The sequence below is a fragment of the Halichoerus grypus genome, chromosome 3 (genome assembly GCF_964656455.1).
Source record: "Halichoerus grypus chromosome 3, mHalGry1.hap1.1, whole genome shotgun sequence".
Classification (NCBI taxonomy): Eukaryota; Metazoa; Chordata; class Mammalia; order Carnivora; family Phocidae; genus Halichoerus; species Halichoerus grypus.
In genome coordinates, this window is record NC_135714.1 from 131365368 (window position 1) to 131387836 (window position 22469).

The following is a 22469-nucleotide window of genomic DNA, read 5'->3' on the forward strand; positions in this document are numbered from 1 at the left end:
AATAGAATTAAAAAATAGAGTAAAAATAGCACAGTGGTAACTAGGTCTATGTTAGGTCTGGTGAGGTTTCTGGTGGATGCGGTCACTGGGCTCTGTAGAATCGCTGTTTGGATTCTGATTTCTAATGTGTTTTTGTTTGGGCAACGTCTGTATTTTTTTTAAACTAAACATCTTGTATTCCAGTGATATGAATGGGATATAAAACTTTGAGGATAAGTAGTAAGAACTTTGCTAATTGAGTCGTATTATTTACCTAAAACCTAAAACGATGGAAGTCTTTGTTTATTTAACTTAATGGAGGGAAAAGGCAAATGTGAGCCCAGCACTCCCAAGGCAGGGCTCTCTGAGTTGACCCTTTATGGTCGTATAAAAAAAATTTAGTTGTATTAGGTAAGAACATTAAAATAATAATAAAAATTTTAAAAAATCAAGGTTTTGATCACATTAGTGTGTCTTTTATTTATATTTGGATGTAAAGGACTTATTTTTTAAAATACACATTGGCTATATTAAATCTTCAGTTAAGACTTGTGATTAAAAGTAGGAGGTGTGGGGCACCTGAGTGGCTCAGTCAGTTAAGCATCTGACTCTTGATATTAGCTCAGGTCTTGATCTGAGAGTCATGAGTTCAAGTCCCACATTGGCCTCAGCGCTCGGCTTGGAGTTTACTTAGAAAAAAAAAAAAAAGTCGGAGGAAAAGCTGGAAGAGGAATGTGAGGGATTTGATGGCAGGATACAGTAGTTTGGAAATCCCATTGTACATAAGACAGCGTATGCTTCATTTTCTCTAAAACACACAATTCTTAGTATCAGAGAAATACGAGTATAATGTAGATGAGTTTTTAATGTAGAATGTAGTTTTATTTCTAGGCCATATTAAAGAGAGCTGTATACTTGGGTCCCTGCCTCTGAGGGCATTAAAACTGGAGAAATGGCTTCAGTGAAATTCTTGTGGCTCTCTGTGTATGACAATGTGACTTAACTGGTAGGAACCAGAGGTAAATGATTCCAGGGAACATGGCAGGTAGGTGGGCCTGAGATAGCTCCGCTCCTTTGCAATTCCTTTGCTAGCCTTGTGGGTGGAAACGAGGAGGAAGGAAAAATTCAACATGAGTGTCCTCATCAGTGAGGGTGTTCGCTGGAAAGCAGATATTCTTACCTTTAGTGGCATGAATGTTTCGAAATTATGTCTAAAACTTCTGTGTGTGTCTGTTTGTGGAGGGAGGAGCCAAAGCTTTCCTCAGAATTTTCTAAAAGACTCATGATTTAAATGGATAAGAACAAGCGATAGAAAGTGTTGCTGAGTTTGCGTTCTTCTCAGAAGAATGGTCTTTAGCAACAATTACGTTTTCCTTTCGTGAGACTTGATAAAGTCTCTTTGTGAGTAGAAATCCATTCCCCGCCCCCGCCAAAGCCTCTTTAAACTTATTACTCAGAGAAGAAACTCTAAAACAAACTGGGTTTTTCTATGAGTACGGTTTCTTATCTAAACCTATTTTCATTTGAATTAGAGCCCCATTAGGCGAGAATCTAGTTCCTACTCTGTATTTGCAAGCATTTTAATGGCGTTGCGTTCTTCTAATGCCAAAGTCAATGAGCTGTTACCATTGGTTGGCATAAGTGTCTCATAAAAGAAAGGATTCTTTTAAAAGTTTTTGACTTGTGAATTAAATGTTTTATTAATAGCAGGATTTAATCATTGTTGCCTTTAGCTTTAATGAACATCAACAGCTTTTTGGGTTTAAAGTATATACATGTGTGAGTGGGTGGAGGGATGGGTGGATGGATGGCTATATTTACGATCACACAACCCATTGTTTTTTTCTCCTTGTTCCCCTCCTAGGTTCCTGGGTCACCCTGCAGCAAAGATTCTCTATGCTTATAACCCTAGTAGGGATAGTGAGGTCGTGGTGAATTCAGTGTTTACAGCTGCTAGACATTTTCATGTGCCTCCTGTTCATTGCAGGGTAAGTGTTGATGTACTCTTTGAAACTATGCTATGGCAGGCAGCCAGGTTTTCTTGCTTTCTTTGGCCTGAAGTTTTTACTTTCTGCTCCCTGTCTCCCTTTTTCTGCTACCCACACTCTTTCCTTCTGCATGTTTGCTTTAGCATTTATTTTTTTCAGTTGTCCATAATTTTGGTGGCTCTTGATATCTCCGTGGAAAAAAAAAGTTTAGAGTCTAAACAAGGTATAATGTTGTATATCTAATAGGACTTTTTCATGGTTAAAGAAACAGTATTATGTGTCTTAAAATGACTACAAATGCTGAACCATTTAGTAATTAATACAAGTTTTAGAGTCGTGATCTCTTGGCCTGGCAAATCTACTAGAATAGGACTCCTTTCTAAATGTAGGAATAGGAAGTAGTGAATGGCCCTTATAAAGCTAATTTGCACCATAACAGAGAACTACCAAACCCCGGTCTTCTGGTAGTTTAGATTTCAGTGGTCTTTAACTTCAGGGAAGATCCCAAATACTAATGGGTTTTATTTGTTTATTTAGCTTACTTATGTCTACCTGATACACTGTTTTCCTTTTAAATATGGGACCAAGGAGATGGTGCAACAGGGAGCCCAGTATTGTGTTTATGATAGTATGTCCAGATAAATGCAGCTCCTGACTTTCATTAGGAATTGGCAGGTTTGTACATCGGTGGCTCCTTTTACTTAAGTAGAGTTAGAACTGTGTTTGATAAAGGCCGTTGAACACATGGGTGCAGAAGAGGAAGGAAGAGGAAGAATGTGAGGGCGCAGGATTCCCAATCCGAAGTGAAAGGACTCGGCAGCGGCCTTGCTGTGAGTCTGTGATGTGTCCTTTGACACATTATCTTCGGTTGTTGGATTTTGATCCATTTGGTGATTCTCAGGGATTCATGATACTTCTGAATCAAGGGCACAGAATATTTAGACATCTGTTGGTGGGAATTGTCAAAAAGGAGGTCTCTGAAAGACAGTTTTTTACAGAGGTCCATTCCAAATGGCTAATTTGGTACCTTCCTTTCAGGTAATTCCAGCAATGGGGAAAACATCCTTCAGAATTATTTTCTTACCTACTGAAGAAGGAAGCATTGAAAGTTCTTTATTTATTAATACCTCCTCGTATGGAGTCCTTCCTTATCATGTAAGTAACTTTTCCCTCTAGTCCCTTGATTTGGTTGTTGATTTAACAGAGGGGTTTGGATATTTTATAAAAGACTTTTGGAAATGTTGCCACCTGCTTTATGTCATTAGAATATAAGATTGTTAGTGATATAAACTCACTAGCTTTCCCCCTTCTTCTGCCTCCCATGCCATATACAGTTGGCTGTCTCGGGCTCAGAGCACAGAGCTGAAACTCTCACTATGGATCTTTGAAGGGCATTGGAACAAAACAAAGAAGTCTACCATATCCTATTTCTATTATAAAATAGAGTGGGCTTTCAGAACTCTGCCCTGATCTCATGAGCAGTCCAGAGGGAGGAGCTTATAAAGGCAGTCCCTAGTGCTTCTGCCCCCTTCCCTCCTGGGCTCGGGAATATGTCTGATCAGGGGACATGGCCAGTTCTCAGGGAGCTTGCTATTCATATCAAGGCACCAGGGATGGAGTGTGAAGAATCTTTTTGTTGTTGTTCACAAAGTAGTTAGGAATCTTTTTTTTTTTAATTTTATTTTATTATGTTATGTTAGTCACCATACATTACATCATTAGTTTTTGATGTAGTGTTCCATGATTCATTGTTTGCGTATAACACGCAGTGCTCCATTCAGTACGTGCCCTCTTTAATACCCATCACCAGGCTAACCCATCCTCCCACACCCCTCCCCTCTAGAACCCTCAGTTTGTTCCTCAGAGTCCACAGTCTCTCACAGTTCGTCTCCCCCTCCTATTCCCCCCCTTCATTTTTCCCTTCTTACTATCCTTTTTTTTTTTTTTTAAACATATAATGTATTATTTGTTTCAGAGGTACATCTTAAGTGGTATCTGTGACATCTTTAATAGGATGTGGCATCAAGCCAAGGTCTATAATTTTTGTGGTTATTTCCTACTGGTTTCCATTAAACACTTGGTCCCATATCAGAAAAATTGTTTATTTCTGAAAAGATTTGCTACAGTGAGGAACATTCAGCTTAAATATAACAACTTTTGTTGCTTTCTTTTGTAGACAAAAATATATATGTAATAATTGGATTAATAGGGTCTTAAAGACCAAGGTAGTGAATACAGATTTCCTTTGGAAAGGTATTTTAACATTATGACAAATATGTTTCAAAACAAATAGGGGAGTAATTAACTCTTTTTTTTCCTGAAGGTATCTGGAATTGGCACTCGAAGAATCTCTACAGAAGGGTCTGCAAAGCAGCTACCAAATGCTTACTTTCTGCTTCCACAGGTCCAGAGCATTCAACTTTCACAAACACAGGTAATTTTAATAGTAGATTTATTTTGAATTCTGGTAAACACCACACTTTGTAGTCCTCTAAATTGATGTATCTTTTGCAGCCCTTTTCATATAGGATTGTTAGAGATGTTAAACTCACCAGGTTTCAGAATTGGGATTTTATTATTTTCTGCTTTTTTGAAAAAAATCCTGATCTGTATAGAAATAATACATACATGTGAAAGATCAGTGGAATCCATGTGCGTCTTGTGAAAGGCTGTATGGTCTACGGTGTTGCTTTCTCATAGTTGGCTTAATCTTGTTTTTGATGATTTGAAATGTTTCCAGTTTTTCATTATTATTGCCATTAGGCCATGTACATGTTTTATAAGTTTCTTTATTTCCTTTTAGGCTTACCTATTTCCTTGAGGTATGTTTTGTAAAGAGAGATTCTGTAGTTAAAGAGTATGAACCATTTTGTAGAGCTTGTTAAATCTTTCCAGGTTGCTTTAAGACAGAACCTCCATGGTCACCAGTAATGATATTTTTTCAGGAATGTCTTACTATCTTCCCCTCTCCCTGCTTCCAGTCTCTCCTGAGTGTGGCTTAGTGGAAAGAAACGTTTTTGGTGTTTTAGAATGTGTATTCAGTCGACCCTGGAACAGTGCAGGGGCTAAGGGGGCCCACCCCCTACGCAGTTTAAAATCTGTGTATAACTTTTGACTCCCTAGAAACTTAACTACTAATAGCCTACTGTTGACCAGAAGCCCTACAGATAACATAAAGCTGATTAACACGTATTCTGTGTTGTAGGTATTACATACTGTATTCTTAGAATAAAGTAAGCTAGAGAAAACGTTATTAAAATCATAAGGAACAGAAAATCCATTTATAGCACTGTACTCAATCGAAACAAAATTTGCGTAACAGTGGACCTATAAAGTTCAACCTGTGTTGTTCAAGCGTCACGTGTAATGATACCTTAATGTTCTTTCAATATGCATTTCATTAATAGCATGTAGGGTTTGATCATTTTTCTCCTTTGACTTATTTCCTGGCGACTATGGATAACTTTGGAAATTGAGAAAACTCTTGAACCAATGTATGATGAACTTTGCCACCTTATCTACCCTTTTCTTTCTGATTAGTGAATAAAGAACATTGCTTAGAACTTTGTGTGGGTCACAGTAGTACCTGGGGCTTTCCTTCATTGAATAGTCTTACTGAGCCTCTGCTATGGGCATGCACTGGTTTAGCATTTCCATCTTCCTGGAGCTTACATACCAGTGGGAAGACAAGCAAAACTAATTTACCTGTAATGTAATGTCTGGGAGACTTGTCATCATTTTAGATAATTCTTGGGGATTTTTAGTATTATTTTTATTTTTATAAAATTATATAACCCCCCTTCCCAGGATTTTAAGGATGATTTTTTACGGTTTGCAAGTTTGGATTTGGTTTAAATCCTAAAACCAGTGGGGATGTATTAAAGGGTTTAAGCATAAGAATGGCATGATCTGACTTGCGTTTTTGTAAGGGACTGAAAGGGCTGGAGTAAATGTAACTTGCATCTGCTGATAGCATAGGTTTTTCCTGCTGAACATTTTTAGCCTTATCTCAGGGCCGTCCTTCAGCAAAGGGGGTGGCTGAGAATGGCCAGGTTTCTCTGGTTACTGAGACTGGAAGCTTTGAATGCCAGATTCCATATTAGTGGTGATAAAAGTATTGAAACAGAGACAGGTGTTCAGGTACCTTAGTTAACAGGGGTTAATTGAAGGAAGGGTACGGGGCATTAAGGGAGAGAGGCAGTGACCATGCGGGCCTCTCTGAGGTCTGCTGGAGACCTTGATGTGAAGAGAGCTTGCACGTTAACACGCTGTACCTGGCAGATCTTGTCTGCTGGCCATGACTCCCGCTGCCCTTTCCTGCATCCAGGCTGTCATCATCTCTCTCCCAGGCCACTCTGGTGGCCCCATAACAGACCTGCCAGTATCTACTCTGGCCCTTTCAAAAGTCTCTGTCCCCCAAATGCAGATTGGACCACACTTATGATGTGATAATATGCGCTACATTTCAGAGTTTGTAGATAAGACTCAAATTTGGGGGCTGATCTTTTGTTAGAAACCAGTATTTTGAAGATCTGAATATCAAAAATATCTCTTAAAAGGCAACTATTTTAATCTTCCATTTTTACTGTGATTCAGAAAAAAAGGAAACTGTATTTTTCAAGGCTTACTATATCTAAAAACAAAAAACCCCTGCAACATTAGACTAAAGAAATCATTATGGCATTCCTCAGAAAAAATTCTGACTATAATATTTCTGCACTGAAACTGCATACATATATGTGTTTGTGTGGTGTTTTAAGTGGGTATAAAATTGCCAGGTAACCTTCCTCAGAAAGAAATGTCTTCATTTTGATGTTCTATCTGTCTTAAGTTTTCTTCTTTCTGTTTTTTGGTTGAGAACCCATCATTTCGGTGAGTGGTTGAGTTCAGCTTCCTTCAAAAGGGAATAAAGGGTCTGGAAGGTACTCATAAAATCACCTCTGGTTCAGTTTAGAGCTGGAAGGTAGATCTGCTAGAATGCTGGAGATTCAGAAGGTTTAGGCAGAAATTAGGATGTCATCAACTTTGCTTTCACTTACCTCCTTAGCTCCACGTGAAGAGAAATAACTTTATTGTGTTTAGGAATATAATTTGAAGTTGAGAGAAACACAATCGCTTTATGTGAGTCCATTGAATCGTAAGAAAACTGAGACTAAGGTGATAATAACCATTTAAAAGAATTCTCACTCAAACAATAATAGGGCCAAATAATTTTTAGATTTTTTTTGTGTGAGTAAAATGTACAGCCTGCTTATACGTTCAGGTTTATGTTGCATCTGGGCCTAAATAGAGTTGGATTTCAGTTTAACTGAGTATTAAAAAAATTACCTGGCTCAAACATAGTTAACAGGAGACAAAGACATGCCCCCAAGGATTCACCCAAGGATTCCTGAATATAAAGTGTCTAAAAGGTGAAGGCTCCAAAATGTGCAGATGCTGCTTGATTCTTCCAAGCTATAGAAATGCTGATCAGAGGAGGAAAAACAGCAGAAGTATTTTGTAAAGCTCGGAGTGTGGATCAGAAAATGTGCTTCTGGTGCTGCCTTGAGGAGACATAAATGAAATGGCATTTTTTTTTTAAGTTTTTTTTTATTTATGTACTTGACAGACAGAGACACAGCGAGAGAGGGAACACAAGCAGGGGGAGTGGGAGAGGGAGAAGCAGGCTTCCCGCTGAGCAGGGAGCCCGATGCGGGGCTTGATCCCAGGACCCTGGGATCATGACCTGAGCCGAAGGCAGACGCTTAACGACTGAGCCACCCAGGCGCCCCTGAAATGGCATTTTTAATGTGGCCATAAGCTACTGTTTCAAAACATGAAAGAAATTTGAGTTATCAACATCCTGAGTTGTCAGGAGGATCACGGAAGACATCAGATATTTTGCTGTTACAATCCCAACACAATTCTATCATGAGAAATTAAGTCGGAAACAACAGAAGACAGATGTGTACCTTTGTGCAGCATTGTGACGTGTATATGGACTGAAACGCTTGATGCACTTGTCTCCACTGTAACTCAGATGTCAGGAAGCAGAACTAGGTTTTGGTCAGGTACCAGGGTGGCTGGAGAGCTTGGGGAGCTAAGTACGAATAATGAAAGCTGTTTATGCCTGTCCCTCATTTAGAACCTCAGCTCCGCAGGGCAGAGATCTTTGTTGACTGACACATTGTAGGTGCTCAATTAGTAGGCATTGGCATGACTGCATGAAAGTCATTTTTGTACATTTTGTACATCCAGGGATAAACAGGAAAATTCTAACCAAATAAGATTATAAAGTACAAAAATGTACATAGTTTCAAGGAGGCTTTAGAGAGATTGCTAGAAAAACGTATATAAATAGGTCATTAAGGGAGAGCTAGGGCTACCTAGGGAGCATTCTGGAACCTTTAGGTTAAGTTGCATGAGTATAAACTATTTTTCCCTCCATGCTGTGCATTACAACTCCAGGACTGATTTCTTTTACAATTGGGAGTTAGGTTAAGTTGCATGAGTATAAACTATTTTTCCCTCCATGCTGTGCATTACAACTCCAGGACTTATTTCTTTTATAATTGGGAGTTTGTACCTTTTGACCACTTTCACCCATTCTGCTCCCCCTACATTTCTCACCTCTGGCAATCACGGATCTGTTCTGAGTTCAGTTGTGTGTGTGTATGTGTGTGTATATTTTTTCCCTAGAGTCCACATATAAGTGATGAGATCATATTATATTTGTTTTTCTCTGTCTTACTGCACTTAGTATAATGCTCTCAGGGTCCATCCATGTTGTTGCAAATGGCAGGATTTCCTTCCTTTTTATGACTGAATAATATTCCATTGTATATACATATCACATTTTCTTATTCATTCATCCATTGATGGACACTTAGATTGTTCCCCTGTCTTGGCTATTACAAAAAAAAAAAAAAAATGCTAGGGGCGCCTGGGTGGCTCATTCGGTTAAGCATCCAACTCTTGATCTCAGCTCAGGTCTTAAGCTCAAGGTCATGAGTTCAAGCCCTGTGTTGCGCTCCACACTGGGCATGGAGCCTACTTAAAATAAAATGCTACAGTGAACATGAAAGTGCAGATATTTTTCCAAGTTAGTGTTTTCATTTCCTTTGGATAAATACCCAGAAGTGGAATTGCTGGATCATAGGGTAGTTCTATTTTTAATATTTTGGGGAACGGTTGTATTGTTTCCATAGTGGCCGCACCAGTTTACATTCCCACCAACAGTGCACTAGGGTTCCCTTTTCTCCACATTCTTATAAACTTTTTATATGTATATGAAGAAGTGAATGTTGATGAAAGACGGGGAGCTCTTTCCACTGGGGATCAGCTAGCTGTATTGAGTTTTTCAGATACAGGGGGTTGTCACTGCTCTTTCCTCACACTTCCTTAAAATTGCTTCCTGAGGTAGCAACTAGAAATTCTATGGAATCAGAACACCTTAGCTCACATATCCTTGCAACTTACTGCAGATTACCTCATGTGAATATACTGTGGCCGTAGTTGGTGTTACTCTCCCCTAAACTATTAAAAGATTTCAGGTAGCTGGGGCACCTGCATGGCTCAGTCAGTTAAGTGTCCAACTCTTGGTTTCAGCTCAGGTCTTATGGTTGTGAGTTCAAGCCCCACATTAGGCTCCATGCCCAGCATTTATTTATTTATTTATTAATAAATAAATAAGATTCAGACAGCTATGACAAAAGTCAAGTTTAAATAATGCTCAAAAATTATGGATTTATTTTAAGGATACAGGCTGGAGGAAAAATTAATTACTTGTATGAGATCAAAAAGCCAATTTTATACCTCTGTCTGTGTGTTTCCAGGCCTGGGCCACACTGTCTTTTGTTGGAAGCATTAAATGAGCATCTGTAAAACATACAGAACTTAACGTCCAGACTATAACTTTATTAAAGTACTCTGAAAAGGGCATTATTTGGTATTTTAGCCTCCTTTTCTAAAAGAGCATATATTTAGGAAAAGTAGTCAAACAGATTAAGTCCATTTTATTTGATCTTCTCTCTACTAGTAGGGGAAAAACAGTGTTCATATGTGTAATGTCATATAGATCATAACTGCTTCTGCCCTCTTTTTTTTTTTTTTAAGATTTATTTATTTTAGAGAGAGTGAGACAGTACAGTGGGGAGGGGCAGAGGGAGAGAGAGAATCCACAAGCAGACTCCACTCTGAGCGTGGAGCCCAGTGCTGGGCTCGATCCCACGACCCTGAGATCATGACCTGAGCTGAAACCAAGAGTCGGACACTTAACCGACTGCGCCACCTGGGCACCCCTGCTTCTGCCCTTCTAATATGAATATCCTAAGTTTAAGATACCAGTTTGTTTCTTGTAGTAACAAAAAATGTGTCTATCTTATGGAATAAACTAGGGTGCCAGTGAACAATTGTTATCTCATTTTTTTTTTTTTTGGCAGTATGGGCTCATTTTGGTCCTTTTTGTTTGTGTCTTTTACCTGTTGGTATCTGACTTTTGCACTGCTCAGTTGAATCGGATGAAATGGCTCACTCTCTTCTGCTGGAAACAGAAGTGTGTGTGTGTGATTCATCTTCTCTCTAGATTCTTGCTGGCCCGGTGTGTTGTAGCGGCCGCTGAGTTCAGTGGGGAGGAGGGCATAGGTTTCTGTCTGTGTGCTGCATGTGTGTGTCTGCTCTTAGGAAGAAAGTAGCGAACATGCAGACTTGACATTGCTTTTTACTTTTTAAACCTTTTCATCTGGCCCTTCTTTTTCATTTGTTTCGCCCTTTGGAAGGGCAAAAGAAGGAAGGGTTCCTAGCAGGCGAGAAGTCACTGTTAGAGTGGGTCCGAGTGAGAGTCTGAGGTTCCTCTGCTTTTGTTGTAGTCTTGTCATTATTTGGCCCTTGGCTTATTCTGGTCATTCTCCGCTCCAGTCCATGTGTCACATGGCTGTTCTGACATCCTCCAAAACAACGCCGCTCACTGCTTCCCTGGTCTCTGTACTAGCCGGCTCCCGTAGCTTGGCATAGGAGGGCCTCAGCACCTGCTCCAGCTTCCTCGACAGCCTCAGATGTCCCACCACTCTCTTCTCCACTCTGGCCTCCCAAACCGCTCACTGTCGGAACATGCCATCCCTTCTTACATACTGCCTTACCTTCACAAGCTTTCAACCCCCTCTGACTCTCATGATCCTTCTCATTCCATCCTTTGAGATCCAGTTCAGGTATCACCTCCTCTGAAGCCTCCCCAGGGTTCCAGGTGAGTCCGTGCTCTGGGCCCTGTGGCACTTGGTTCAGGCCCCTGCTTGAACATTTGGGGTCCTGTGTTGTCTCCCTCCCATGCTCTTTCACGAGGCTGTCTTGGACAGGGCCTGTTTCCTTTTCATTTTTATAATCTCAACATCACTTTAGTGTTTAGTACACTGAGGGCCCCCAGAGTTTTTAATAGATAGGTGAGTCAGTGGACATCTGAGCTGTGATCCCCAAATAGCATATCTACCTGTTGTTCCATGTAAGATTTGTATGACTTCACCTTTCCACCACATCAGCCACGTTGACCTTCACCAGATTTACTACCAGGGCAGGTGGTAATATTCTTATTTTAGAAATTGCAGAAGGGACTCAGAGTTTACGTTACTTGGTGGAGGCTGAGAGCAGAGCTGGGATCGGTAGGGCAGCTCAGTCTGCTGTAGGATTTTCCCCATATATAGGAAGTGTCGTGATGACTCTCATATCTGTTGACTTAGTAATTCATGGTCCACAAAAGACAAATAGCAAATAAAATGTGTTTTTTTGCTGCATTTTTATAATGGCAATAAAACAATAGAAACAGCTTAAAGGCTCAACAGTAGAAAAAGGATTTGATGAATTTGATTATATCAGTATGGTAGACTATTAAGTAGTTCTTCCAAGTGGTAATTATGGTGCCTCATCTGACAAGTGAATAGTAGAATATAAGCTAGACTATACTTGATGATTGTAACTGTAAAATATATGGTGGGATAGAATACACAAATATCGTTGTGTTAGGCTTGTTAAAAGTGAAAGTTTTTATTTTTTCATGTTTTTTACAGTGCTGTTTTATTTCTAAACCACTGAGATTTGCGGAGTGTCTCAGTGGGTTATTTGGGCATAATTCAAACAGTATCTGACACTGGCATTGTTTCAGTCTGGCATAGAGTCTCACTGTCGCATAGGCTGGTCTCAGAGATTCACAGGAACTTAAGTTATTGCCGTTAGAAGCATTGTAAAATAATGTTTATTGTTAAAAATAAAATGATAAGTCAAAGTGGGAAACCCAGAGAAGTTTTGAAGTGAGAAGAGAGCTCATGACACACCAAGGTGTGTGTGTGTCCTAATGTGGTATCATATTACCAAATTATCTAAAAGTGAGATTGTGGCTATAAACAATTGCAATGTAATCATTAGATAACGTGGGAAACCAGAGGAGTGAAAAATTAGACATAAGCCCCAGGACCACAGTCACTCTTGGCAACGAGGACCAGGACTAATATTTTGTCATCTGCTCTCAGTGTATTTTCTGAGTGTGCATGCATATGATGAGGGTTCCCCTTCGCCACCACGGTCTAGTGTGGCTGGAGGGTGTGAAGGAGAGATTCTCTCATGTGCTGTGTGATATCTAATGCATTTCAGGCCGGGAGTTAGTTCCTAACCTTTTCACATTGGCACAGCCCTCGCTTTCGGAGTGGTGATGTCAGGGACAGGTGTTGGGCAAGGGCTGCCTGGAGCCTCGTGCCTGCCAGGCTGGGGGAAGGTGCCCCGGGGTGCTTTCCTGCTTCTTGCCTCCTGAGGTGCTGATCCTTGTCAATTAAGTGTGGCAATCTGAAAGGGAAGCTGTAAAATCAGTATAGGGAGGGGACCAAGGAAAGTTTTTTCAATCACAATTCGACAGAAGAGAAAGCGGCACATTTCTCACTAACAAATAAGTTACAAGAGTCTGATCTAGGAATTGGAGATGGAAGAGAACAGGGAAATATTCTTTAACCTCTGTAGCTCTCCTATTTTCTTGATGGGCTTCTGTAATTAGTTAAATGGAAGAAACAGATTTTCTGAATGTGATAGTTGAGAATTCCTACAAATCCATGTGTAATCAGTAATGTATTTAATACCATTTCTTTGCATGGTAAAAGTTGTTTGATTTTTTTTAACGTAAAAAATGATAGAGTGTCAGACTCTGGAAAAGTATTACTATATGTTAGGTAAATATATGCCATTACTTAATTTTTGTCGCCATACCTGCCTCTGAATATGGCTTTTATTTTTTAATTTTTATTTTTTGAAAAAAGAATCTTCATAAGTGATGTGTGCATTTTTTAAATTAATACTGGACATTAAGAGAAGGACCAAAGACTACTAGTATATCAATAATGAATACAGTGCTATAGAAAATAGTACATATAGGAAGCAGAGTGAGGAACATTTGCATGAATGAATATGGCTTTTAAAAGCAAGGAAATCGAAAAAAAAAAAAAAAAGCAAGGAGATTGCTTAATTTATACATTTTTCTCTTTTTCATCTCATTCCAATGAGGATGATTCAAGGGGATGGGACCGTGGGAAGTGGAGAATAGGGGGCTGGTGAGTGGAAGAAAGACAGGAAGGAAGCATGGGAAAGACTGGAGAGAGAAATGCCTAGATGTGTGGGGGTGGATGTCTCCCTTCTGTTCTACAGAGCACGTAGTCCCCTCCCCTCTGTCTTCCCCCTGTTGCTTCTCTAAAATCTCTGCTCTCTTGGCAGGAGAGAACAGTGTTCTTAGAGAGCAGCTACCTGGTCCATTCTTTAACTCAGTGCTTACCTTATTTCTTTTCTGCCTCCCAGGAGAATTGACTAGCCCCTTACAGAAAACCCCAAGAGATCCCTAGCATAGTAAATAACAGTATTCAAAAGTTTTTGTTTTTAAATGTGTATTTTCCTTTGCCAAGATTATAAACTCCTCAAGAGTGGGAATCCTGTCTTAGCCAGTATTTGTTTTCTTATTACCTAGTACAGTCTGGCCATATAAGATGCAGTAAATAAATGCTTGATAATTGAATAAATGATCTTCAAAGGAAGAAACTATAATCTCAACTATTTTTGAACTAATGAGACATGAATCTTTTTTGACTTCTTTCAAACATTCATTATGTTAGAATATTCTAGAAACTTTTGTTGGGGTATTTGAAGATGCCCAATAAATAACGCTTGTATTCCTGGTTCTAAACTAGTGGTCGTATAAGAATCAGGAGTTGGGGTGGTGCCTGGGTGATTCAGTCAGTTAAATGTCCAACTTTTGATTTCAGCTCAGGTCTTGATCTCAGGGTTGTGAGTTCAAGCCCCGCATTGGGTTCCGTGCTGGGCGTGGATAATACTTTAAAAATAAAAAAAATGAGGAGTAAGGGAACCAAAATGCCACTGTCATATTGCTGATAAGCCACATTCTTGTGTATCAGCTGAGGTCATAGAGCCGGTTCCTAACTCCCTGTTCCCTTGGGTAGATCATGGAGTGGCCCATCAGAAGGGGGGTTTGAGTCTGAAGGACAGACACCCCTCTTGAGAGTAGAGAGGAAAGAAACCAGCTCCTCTGTGAGCCCCTACCCTTCTCCGCGCTGTCTACAGCACAGCATCACGTTCTGTTGCCCACTGACAGGCAACCCCCTCTACCTCCAAGGGGAGAGGAAGACTTGGGGCAAAAGGACAGAGAATTCTTTCCTTATAACATTCCTCAGTTTTTATACCTGTGACCCATTGGGCTTGCCTATTATCAAGATTGGGTTCCCCCTTCCTCTGGCAAGGAGACCAGTAGACTCCTGACAACTGTGCTCCCACTTTCCTTAGTCTGCTCCTCCTCCCACTGGAACCAAACCCCATTTCTTTGATCCTCCACAGACTGTTGGGGAGCATTGTTGAGTTTGCCCCTAGAAAGCTCTGAGATAGATTAGAATAATTCATTAATAATCTGTTCCAAAGGCACACTGCAGTCAAGGTTGAAAGTTCATGTCCTCATCTGTTTTCCATTCCAAATTCTTTTCAAGTATGATATTCAATACAGCTTATCAGAGTTTTTGCAGTGGGATCAAATAACAGAGTTAAGATACTCCAATAAAAAAATACCAGCCATATAAGTATGCCCCATCATAGAGATATATAGTGTAGTGAATAAGAAGGTGAATTCTAAAACCAGACCACCTGGGTAAAAATCTTGATCACCTCTGAGTGACCTTAGCCAAATTACCTAATGTCTTTGTGTCTCAATTTATCTATAAAATAAATAATAATAGCACTACTTTGTAGGATTGCTGTAGCTGTTGACTAAATTCATGCTTGTAAAGTGCTTAGAACTAGTACCTGGCACCTAACTAAAATGTATTCATCACTTAAAAAAAAAAAGTTATGGGGGCGCCTGGGTGGCTCAGTTGGTTGGGCGACTGCCTTCGGCTCAGGTCATGATGTTGGAGTCCCTGGATCGAGTCCCGCATCAGGCTCCCTGCTTGTCAGGGAGTCTGCTTCTCCCTCTGACCCTCCCCCCCTCATGTGCTTTCTCTCTCTCTCATTCTCTCTCTCTCAAATAAATAAATAAAATCTTTAAAAAAAAAAAAAAGTTATGAATATAAACCTTCTCCTACTGTGAAACTCTTAGACAATTTTTAAATTCAGAGATTCAGTCCTCTGGCAAGATGTGGAAGTTCAAGGCTATAGTCCCATATCAAATTATCTTGGCTTTAGTCTGGTGATGGGTATTGAGGAGGGCACGTTCTGCATGGAGTACTGGGTGTTATGCACAAACAATGAATCATGGAACACTATATCTAAAACTAATGATGTAATGTATGGGGATTAACATAACAATAAAAAAATTAAAAAAAAAATTATCTTGGCTTGTGAGTTAACATTAAAAGAATTTGAAGCCCTCCCCAGTTTCTTATTTTTTTGGTCTTAGCCCGAGAGGTTGTCCATGCCTGTGTGAGCTGGGGAGCCTTCAGCAGCTACGGCCAGGGCTCGCTCTCAGTAGAGTGCATGAGGCTTCCCCAAGTTACACTTGCTTAATATTAAGTCGCTTGAGGCGCCTGGCTGGCTCAGTTGGTAGAACATGCAACTCTTGATCTTGGGATTGTGAGTTCGAGGCCCATGTTGGGTATAGAGATTACTTAAAAATAAAAAAATAATCTTAAAAAAAAGTATCAAGTCTCTCTTGAGCCTCTCTTGAGTCTAGAATCTTAAGACACACAAGAATATCAGTTATCAACCTTCCAACCACCGGACTTGGAAAACATGCCTTCCATCCCAGCCCTCAAGGGACTAATTCTAAGCAGAATTATTCCCAGCACTTCATTTTTGCCAAAAAGAGGGATGGAGGGTGGAGAGCATCACCTTGGCTTTGGCTTTAGTTTATGCCAGTTGTTCTGATTCCAAGACCTTTGCGTTTAAACTCAGTGGGGAGAGATTGCCTGTCAGGAGGCTGCCCTGGGACCTCGGGGGCTTGGGGAAGCGCCACTTGTACAGACCAGCTTCTCTCGGGAGGTAGCCCCTGAGGTGCTCTGGACTTCCCTCCGAGTGAGCACTTGGCAATGGTGGCAGCCCGGTCACAGGTGTGTCTTTGTTCTCCTTCCTTGCACGGAACCCTTGTTTCTGGCACTCCTGTGCTGAATGGTGTGGACACCCTGTTGAGGATGGAGCAGCCTCAGTGCCTGGGCAAGGGCACTGGGATCTGTGCACACACTGGTTTCCATGGCCTCTTACGGTAGATTCACTTAGGCTTCTGGAACCTACTTAGAGAAGGCTTTTCCCGTTTAGCCCTACCTGTTTCAATGGAGTTGTTCTCAGCAGATTCTTGGAGGGGAGCTGCTGCTGACATTTGGGAAGCTGAGGGCCTGGTGGGGATAGCACGTTGGCGGTGAGCCACTCACTGCCTCCCCCAGGTTGTGAGTGTGCCCCTCTTTCTCTGCAGTTGTGGGCCATGCCTTCCAGGATGTGCTTGGCTTCTCCTGGCCCCTCTTCCTCTCAGGAAGGCTCAGTTGAGTTTCTAGCCATTTAACCAGCTTTTTTGTTAGTCTTTTTCTTTCTCTAACACCTGTAAGGCTGCTACTGTTTTCTGGAATTGGTTCAGTCCTTTTTTTTTTTTCTTTTTCTTGTTCTTTTTAGTCTAGATTATATATATATGTATTTTTTTCCTCTAGATGTTCCTTTAGATATTTTCTTGTGAGTTGTCCTAAAGGAAGAGAGATTAAAATCAATTAAGTTCTGGGTCTGCTGAAAGCATCTATTGTTCAAACAGATCTTCTCTTCCCTGTGTTGGAGAGTCTTCCACAGGAGATGCTCTTCTATCACACCAACATCTAAATCAGGCCTGGGGTCAGTCTGTCTCGATAGTCTTGCCTGGTTCCCTTGAATGGGTTTCCTCTTCTTGCTGTGCCTTCTCTTAGACTGAGTCCTACTTCTGTAAGCTTCTCAAACATGTTGCCCCAGGGCACGGGCAGTAACTGTGTCTCTCCCTTATATGCTCTGAGCATTCTGCTCTGATCTTCCTGTCCCCTGTACCCCTGAACCTGCCCAGGTCTTACGTAGTAGTCCTGGGGATAGCTGTCTCAGTCCTCAGTTGCTCTTACTGTGGATTCCTCACCTGGCTTTAGAAGTGTGTTTCTCCCTAACTCCTCTAACAAAAGCCTGGTTTTTTCGGGGTGAACAATCCTGTCTGCTGAGGTCTTGCTTTTCTTCTTTCATTCCATTATTTTAAAGCTCCAATAAGCACAAAGATCTGTCTCCCTCATTTCAGTTAGCTACCAGGCTATCTCTGTCTCTCTGTATGTCTGTCGAGCTGGACCTCTGAGGTCTCGTTTTCTCATTCAAGTTTTGTCTAGTTGCTCTCTAAGAGGTTAGTCTTTCTCTTAAGGTGAGCCCTCTCTTCCTCCTGCTCCATCAACCTGCCTTTTTTGTTTTGTTTTCTGTTCATCTTGCTCTGATAGGAAAACTAAAGCATGTTTCCCTAACCTTCTAGCACCTCTTTGATGTCCAGAGTGAACCGGATTGTTTCGGCCTTAGTGGCTGCCTTTGTGCATGCAGTAATTCTGGCAAATGGCTTCTCTGCCTCAACTCAAGATGGGAGCATATCTTCTATCTTATACACTTATTGCTTCTTTATTTATAAAATCTGCCATCTGTGTATCTGTCATTTGGGATCTTGAGCATCTAAAGCAGTGGTTAGCATTTAGATGATTAAGAAATCTAGAGCCAGTGAGTTGGGGAGGAACTTTTGAGTCTGTGGACCAGCCCACATGAATTTAAACTAGATTCTTTCATAGTTCCAACTCTTATCCATGAAGATAATGCGTAAAAAAGGTACAGATTTCGGAGCAACCTGTCTGTACTGCGTGTATGGAATTGGACCCAACAGTTTCTTCAAGATCTGGCTATGAAAGCAGATGGTCCAGCTCTGGAAGCTCTCTCTGTTGTGAGGGGAGCCCTGACTAGGACATCTTTTCCTTTGCCTTTTTCCTTCTCCCCTTCCCTTTCCTTTTCTAGTGGTAAAGTATATACACCATAAACTACCATTTTATGTGTGCAGTTGAGTGGCATGAAGTACATTCACACTGTTGTGCAGTCATCACGACCATCCATTCTAGAACTTTCTTATCTTCCCCAACTGAAACTCTTATACCCACTACATAGCAACGCCCCATTAACCTCTCCTCTCAGTCCCCCATGACCATTATTCTGCCTTCTGTCTCTATGAATTTGACTATTCTAGGCCCCCTCATATAAGTGGAATCACAGAATATTTGTCCTTTTGTGTCTGGCATATTTCACTATCTTGTAATGTTTTCAGGGTTCATCCATGTTCTAGTATATGTGTCACAACTTCTCTTTTAAGACTAAATAACATTCCATTGCATGGATACACCATGTTTTGTTTATTCATTCATCCATGGATGGATTTTGGGTTGTTTCTGCTTTTGACTACTGCATGTAATGCTGTTATGGATTTGGGTGTACAAATTTATCTGTTCAAATCCCTCCTATCACTTTTGGGTATATACCTAGAAGTGGAATTACGGATCATTCAGGAATTCCATGTTTGATTTTTTTGAGGAACCACCATACTCCTTCCCACTGCGTCATCCTTTTCTCCACAGCCATGGCTGATTTTCTCCATGGCTACACCTATTTAGGTAAAAGCTATGCCCACGTTGCTCAAGGTCAGGCTACCACCACCTGCATCACAAAGCCCAAACTTTTGCCAAGCCTGGGCCCAGGGTCAAGTCCTGAGCCAGGCCTTCAGGACCCACTAGCCATTTGCTTAAGGCCCAGCAGCATCCAATTGTCTAAAAATAGCTGCTTACCTTTGGATCAAGCCACCATATGCTGTATGACCTACCAAGGTGAAAATCCCACAAGGCTGTCCTGAGACTGCCAGCCCAGCTCGGAACAGTTAAAAGCCAGCTCCCCAAGTGCAAAAGCCAGAGTGTTGTGCAATACAGGCCACTGTCACTTGGTCCAATGAAAAGTCTCAGGATCTAAGTGTTCACTTGTTCTCCACATTGCTTTTTTTGTCTGTCTTTCAGGGTCTCTGGCACATTTCAGGAGGGTGGAAGGTGGTGGGCAACAAATAGCTCTTCTCTATTTTTTGGGTTCTGAACCAAATGTGAAGTAAGACAAAAAGAACTTGAAGTGTTTAGGAAAAAACAACAACCACCACCCACTTCTCTTAGAAACCAAAGGAGTGTGGAAGAGGAGTTTCCCCTCTTACAACTTTGATGTGGGAAAAATGCTTCCCAGAAGCATTTAAGTTATTTGTTGTAGAATTTTACTCATTTAATGCATTAACTGTGAATGAACAAGAAAGGACAGTAACACTCCCTTTGGAAGGTCTGCTCTGTGCCCTGTGCTGTGTCCTGTGTATCTCATTTAGGGCTCAGAACATAGCTGCGAAGTCACTAACTCTGTGTTATCTAAGAGGAAACTGAGTCATAGGCAGGGTAGGGGATGTCCCTAAGGCTTTGTGGCTGGAGTTTCATCTTGAATTAACGGCAAAGCCTTCTCTAAAATAGAGGCGGATAAGAGGAAAAGCAAGACGTGTACATTTAATCCCCTCTTCCCTTAAAACAGAAAAACGAATTCCAGCCATTTCCTCGGTTTTTACAGATATTTTAGCGAGGGGTCGGGCAATGTTAGGTGAACTTTGTTCCAGTGGTTAAGTATCTGAGGATTAGCAAGGCAGTGGTTGTGGGGAGGGCTGAAGCCCTGTTGCTGGTGAAGGGTGAAGGCAGCTCTACGGTGCTGACTAATAACTCCGCTGAGCCCATCTCTTGTGCAGAAAACACTAAATTAGGAGTTTGGTTATAGAGCACGGCCGCTGTGGGGAAGGGACCCAAGAGAGGGCCTGTTTTATGCAAGCTCATTTGCTCTATAGACCGTATACCGAGCACTGTGTATGTGGGCCACCGTCTGGACCGGTCACGGGGCTTCTACAGGCTCTGGGTTCCTGCTGACACGCATGCTGGTGTCAGACACTGACCTGGATGAGAACCTTTAACATTTAGCGTTCAAAATTGTGGAAGGGGAGAAAAGTAAGACCTAATATTGGAATTTATCTATAATTCTTTTATATGTTCCTTAACCATTCCTTAAATGCAAGGTTTCTGTGTGTGGTCATTACTATGAACGCCATGATTTCAAGGCCTTTGATAGTCACTATATTATAGATTCTCATATACTTTTGTTAAGATGTTGGTTTATTCTTGTTAGTAGAAGTCCTCTAAGAGGGCAGGACTTGAAGTCTATCATTTTCTTCCCTCTTTACTTGTACACGATCCCCCCCCAAATCACACTCTGCCCGGGGCCTGCTGCACAAACACCAGTTTCTTAGCAAGAAGAGAACTAGGTGATTTCTTCTCTCTTAGATCCAGTTAACTAGAGTCATAACACAAAACCATGAGAATATAAGCCGTTACAAAAGGGGGTTTTTAACACTGCCATTTTCTGGACTATTACTGCATTATCTCCTGGTAGGGTTTTCTAATACGTGTTTCCATGGTGAAGAACTTTCCAGCTTTTAAATTTAGGAGAAGTAAACTTGGTCTGTTCTGATTTACTTAGAAAAAGTACTGACCTGTGTTAAAAGACCTGCAGTTTTTTTTTTCTGGTTTCCACTAGCCAACCTTAGGACCTTTGATAAGTCATTTAACCCCACCAAACCACATTTCCCCCCAGCTTCTACAAGAACCATATACCATATACTTTACGTGGTAATTACCAAGAAATTATTTTATTTTTTAGCTGTAAAATTCATGAACTAATTTGTTAAAGTGATTTGGGGGGTTTGAAAAGTAGAGAAGTACGTTTCCGTTTTCCTTTTATAATCTGCCCAGGCACACTCTTGGATAAGGGGATGTCCCACCGTCATAACAAATGTGTTCAGCTGGGTCCCTTTCAGAGAGAATTTAATCCGTGTGTATGTGTGTGTGTGTGTGTGTGTGTGTGTGGTTGCCCCAGGTGGCTCATGGTTTGGTTATAGTTTACTTTCTTAAGATTACAATAGTTTTGTTCTTTTGATAAAGACATGGACGTTTAAATTGCTCTTCTAGAAAAATTGGCCTGCTTCAAGGACAGTTTGGAGGTGCTGGGACTCCCCCTTGTGGGACTCTGAAATGTTCTACAACAAATGAGAATTTGGTAGTTTATTTTTGTTACGCTTCCAGCTAAGAGAGGAATCTTACTTAAAATGGTAAATTATAAATTCATCTGGAAACTTATCAAGAATGACCAAATACTGGGCTTTATATTATATCAGATCACTGTGCAAATTGGATTGTTTAATCGTGTCCAAAAATCATAATTTTGAACTTATAACATTTCAACATTTGAAGAAATATTTTAGGTAAGATAATTACCGTGTGAGGTTAAGGCCTATAATTAAATTACTGTAAATTTTCAAAAAACATAACTATTATAAATGCATATGTTGAAAATGTGTTGATATGGGTTTTTCTTTAAACTTTTTTTTTTTTTTTGAAGTTTTAGGTCAGAAGTACATGTCAAATGACAGGTTCTGGTATATTCTTTTATTTTATAGCTATTGTTTATTATTTTTAGTTTCTTGCCCGTTTCAAGCTTGCCTTTTTCAAGCAAGCATCTGTGGCTGTGTGCCCACTTCTCTTCATTCACTAACTGCATATTGAATTAAGTGGTAGACATTGTGGTAAAAGCATCAAACAAGGTGCTTACAATCTTCTGGGGAAGACAGACCTTGAGCAGGTTGTTACATTATAATGAGGAGTGTTCAGGAAGGTCAGGGAAAAGGTGCGGTGGGTGTAAGTAATGGGCAGTTACGCCAGCTGTGATGTCAGGGAAAACCTTGGTGAAGGGGTTGTTTGAGCTGGACATGAAGGTTTAGTTAGGTAGAGGAAGGCTGGGTATGGGGATGTGAGTTCACAGCAGAAGAATACATTCAGAGGTTGAAGGCAAAACAGAGCAGAAAGCAGACCAGTGAGGCTGGAGCGTCAATAAGGAGGTAGAGACTGGGCAGGTGCCTGAGTTTTGAAGCTACAG

At 40.8% G+C, this 22469-nt stretch overlaps 1 protein-coding gene across 2 annotated transcripts in view; it reads left to right on the plus strand.

Moving 5' to 3' along the window:
• Positions 1-22469, plus strand: part of TMEM131L (transmembrane 131 like) — a 160320-nt gene that overhangs the window by 82359 nt on the left and 55492 nt on the right. For both annotated transcript variants that reach the window (XM_078069327.1, XM_078069328.1), the window contains 3 exons: positions 1844-1967; positions 3006-3122; positions 4291-4401. In XM_078069327.1, the coding sequence (XP_077925453.1) occupies positions 1844-1967; positions 3006-3122; positions 4291-4401 (352 nt within the window). The remainder of the gene's footprint in view (positions 1-1843; positions 1968-3005; positions 3123-4290; positions 4402-22469) is intronic.